Source organism: Bos javanicus, chromosome 5, assembly GCF_032452875.1.
Source record: "Bos javanicus breed banteng chromosome 5, ARS-OSU_banteng_1.0, whole genome shotgun sequence".
Lineage (NCBI taxonomy): Eukaryota > Metazoa > Chordata > Mammalia > Artiodactyla > Bovidae > Bos > Bos javanicus.
In genome coordinates, this window is record NC_083872.1 from 59,549,323 (window position 1) to 59,553,750 (window position 4,428).

The 4,428-nt window shown below is 35.4% G+C and overlaps 1 protein-coding gene across 1 annotated transcript; it reads left to right on the top strand.

Annotated features, from left to right (window-relative positions):
- Positions 1-913: 913 nt before the first annotated feature.
- On the top strand, positions 914-1,876 carry LOC133248720 (olfactory receptor 6C3-like). The gene has a single exon (XM_061419053.1). The coding sequence runs from the start codon at positions 914-916 to the stop codon at positions 1,874-1,876; it is 963 nt and encodes a 320-aa protein (XP_061275037.1).
- The last annotated feature ends 2,552 nt before the right edge of the window (positions 1,877-4,428 follow it).

Consider the following 4,428-nt stretch of genomic DNA (forward strand, 5'->3'; position numbering starts at 1 on the left):
CCCGATTTAGAACCATTCTTTTGTTCCATGTACAGTTCTAACTGTTGCTTCCTGACCTGCATACAGATTTCTCAGGAAGCAGGTCAGGTGGTCTGGTATTCCCATCTCTATAAGAATTTTCCACAGTTTGTTGTGATCCACATGGACTGTGGCAACAGTCCATGGGGTTATAAAAAGTCAGACACAACTGAGTAACTAACACACACACACACACAAACACGCAGTGTGGTAATATACAGCCTTGAAGTACTCCTTTCCCATATTTGAAACAGTCCATTGTTCCATGTCTAGTCCTAACTGCTGCTTCTTGTCCTGCATATAGGTTTCTCTGGATACAGGTTAGATTGTCTGGTATTCCCATCTCTTTAAGAATTTCCCACAGATTTACTATGTTCACTAATCGTTTAAACTAGTGAAAGTCACCTAAACAAAGTGGGCCTCAGTTATGCAAAATATAAAATGTGGAAGTAGGCATACATAAAGTCTGTATGCTTTCAAACTCTATTTAGATTATCTGCGAAGTATACTGGTTTTTATAATACTGAGGAAAGGAGGAGAATCAATTAAAATATATCTGTACCTTTTACAAAGGAAGCTAAATGTTTTAAAGAATACCTTGAACAAATTAAAAATTATTAGAAAAGATAACCCTATTTAAGTGTTATCGTAAGAGTTTTATTTTATCCATAGTCTATGATAATGTATTTTTGAAGAAGAAATAATGATTTTGAACTTCAGATAATATTCCTTACTAGAATGAAAAGTTGAATGGAAATTGGAGAGAGTTCTGTAGGTGAATTTTAAATTTCATTTATTATCATCATGATGGATATTTTAAAAGATTTGTATTCTATCCTCAAATGTATTTTAATCATTTATTTCCTATAGGAGACACATCCATTTTTCTCTTTGAATGGGGGAAAGGATCAGCAATGAAAACCACACAAGACCCACAGAATTCATTCTTCTGGGGCTATCAGATGACCCAGAGCTTCAGATTGTGACTTTTCTCTTTTTAATCATCACATATATATTAAGTGTCACTGGAAATTTGACCATCATCATTCTCACCTTGGTGGACTCCCATCTACAGACACCTGTGTATTTTTTCCTCAGGAACTTCTCTATATTAGAAATCTCCTTTACAACTGTTGGTATTCCTAGATTTCTGGGCACAATTATCACCAGGGACAAAACGATTTCATACAATGATTGTACAGCTCAGCTGTTTTTCTTCATTTTCTTGGGTATCACTGAGTTTTATCTTCTAACAGCCATGTCTTATGATCGCTATGTAGCCATCTGCAAACCCCTGCATTACACAACCATCATGAACGACAGAGTCTGTGTATTGCTTGTCTTTTGTGCTTGGCTGGCAGGGTTCTTAAACATCTTCCCACCTGTTATTCTTTTTCTCCAGTTAGATTACTGTGGTTCTAATATCATTGATCACTTTGCTTGTGACTATTTCCCCCTCTTGAAACTATCTTGCTCAGACACATGGCTCCTTGAAGTGATTGGTTTTTACTCTGCATTAGAGATTCTGCTTTTTACTTTGGCATTAATAATTCTATCCTACATGTTCATCATCAAGACAATTCTGAGGCTGCCTTCTGCCAGTCAGAGAAAAAAGGCATTTTCTACATGCTCCTCTCACATGATTGTCATTTTCATCTCTTATGGAAGCTGTATATTCATGTATGCCAACCCATCAGCAAAGGAAAAGGCATCCTTGAACAAAGGAGCATCTATTCTGAATGCTTCTGTTCCTCCTATGATGAATCCATTTATATATTCACTGAGAAACCAGCAAGTGAAACAAGCCTTCAAGGATACCATCCAAAAGGTTCTCTTTTTCTCCAGGAAATGCAAGTGATTATATCATTAAAAGAGTAAAGTTCTTAAAAATGCTTTCTATTACTCATAATCTTCCAAAACTCTTTCAGTACAGTTGTATGAGTCCTTTTCATCTGTTCCCATGTTAAAAAAAAAATTCCCCACACTGAACCTAATTAACTGGATAAGGTTGAATATTGCTTCAGAATTTTCTATAAATTTTTTATTCAAATATTCTGAATGAAGTAAAGAAAACAGATTGGTGTTGCAATTTTATAGGCCATTTAGCTTGACGAAAAGAATGTGAGAATTGATGCGGATTTCTGAAATTTTCATTTTACCAGGTAATAGAAATGACATTATTAGGAAGTTTTTATTCTATTTGGAACTTTCACGAAATGCAACAATAACAATCACTAGAGGGTTGTAAATAAAATATAAATATCTACTTAAATATTTTTAAAGTTTACAAAATAAAGTATATTTGAACTCTTTATATTATTATAATACTTTTATAATAATGAGGAGAGAGAAGAAAGAGAAGGGTAGAGTTAATTTTTTTCAGCAATTACTATATTCCAGGCCTATTCTAATTATTTTCTTCATATTGGCTCATTGAATCTTGTGAACAGCTTTATTTCATTTTCAGTCACTAATTCGTATCCAACTCTTTGTGCTCTCATGGACTGCAGCACACGAGGCTCCCCTGTCCTTCACTAGTTCCCTGAGTTTCCTCAAACTCATGTCCATGATCTAGTGATGCTTTCCAAGCATCTTTCCAGGTGCTTGGAAAATTTCACAATTTTTCCCAGCATCAGGGTCTTTTCCAGTGAATGTGTTCTCCACATCAGGTGGCCAAACTATTGGACCTTCAGCTTCAGCATCAGTCCTTCCAATTAATATTTAGAGTTGATTTTCTGCAGGATTTACTGGTTTGATCTCACAGTCCAAAGGACTCTCCAGAGTATTCTCTAGCAGTACAGTCTAAAAGCATCAGTTCTTGTGTGCTCAGCCTTCTTTATTGTCCAACTCTCACATCCCTACATGACTACTGAAAAACCCATAGCTTTGACTATACAGATCATTGTTGGCAGTGATGTTTCTGGTTTTTAATACACTGTCAGGTTCATCATAGCTTTTCTTAAACAACTTTCTGAGGTAGCTGTTATTGATTTTCTCTTGAAGAAAATTTTACCTTATCTTTTCCTCAGGAAATGTTTTATATGAATGTTCTTATTTCACAGCCATAATGAAAAGGTAAAATTGGAGTTAATTTTAAATGGCAATAGAGAAGAACAAGAAAGAAAAGGGATCCAGATTGGAAAAGAAGTAAAACTTTCATTGGCAACAGCATGATACATAATACAAAGAAAACCCTAAAAATACTATCAGAAAATTACTAGATTAATCAGTTAATTTAGTAAGGTTGCAGCATACAAAATCAATACACAGAAATCCACTGAATTCCAATACACTAGTAACAAAAATCTGAAGGGGAAAATAATCAACTCCATTCACCAAGGCAACAATAACAATAAAATATCTAGGAATAAATGCACAAAAGAGCTGTATAAAGAAAACTATAAGACATTGATGAAAGAAGTCAAAGATGACATAAACAGATGGAAAGACACCAATTCTTGAATTGGAAGACTCAATGTAACAAAATAGAAAGCCCAGAGAGAAACTCAAGCACTTTGGGCACCTTATCTTTGAAAAAGGAGGCAAGAATATGCCACGGAGGAAATACAGCCTCTTCAATAAGTGGCGCAGGGAAAACTGGACAGTTATGTGTAAAAGAATAAAATTAGAACACTTCCTAACACCATTCACAAATATAAACTCAAAACGGATTAAAGACCTCCACCACCTTATGTTGGAAATAAAAACAAGTGGGACCTAATTAAACTTAAAAGCCTTTGCACAGCAAAGGAAATCATAAGCAAGATGACAAGACAACCCTCAGAATGGGAGAAAATATTTTCAAATGAAGCAAATGACAAAGGATTAATCTCCAAAATATACAAGCAACTCATGTAGTTCAATAACAAAAGAATAAGTCATTGACACAATAGGCAGAAGACCTAAATAGATGGCTATTTCTCCAAAGAAGAGATAAAGATGGCTAATAAACACATGAAAAAAATACTCAACTTCACTTGTCAAAACTATAATGAGGTTAAACCTCACATGGGTCAAGATGGCCATCATCAAATAAATGCTGGAGAAGATGTGAAGAAATGGGAATCCTCTTACACAGTTGGTGGGAATGTGAATTTATAGAGCCACTATGCAGAATAGTATGGTGGTTTCTTTAAAAAATAGGAATAAGACTTCCATATGACCCAGCAATCTCACTACTGGGCATATATTCAGAAAATCACAATTCTAAAAGACACAGGTACCCCAGTGTTCATTGCAGCACTATTCACAATAGCCAGGACATGGGAGCAACCTTGATGTCCATCAACAGATGAATGGATAAAGAAGCTGTGGTAAGCACATGGACAGAGAAGGCTGTCAGGCTATAGTCCATAGCGTCACAAAGAGTTGGCCGTGACTGAGCACAAATGCAAACCATATGCTGGGTTA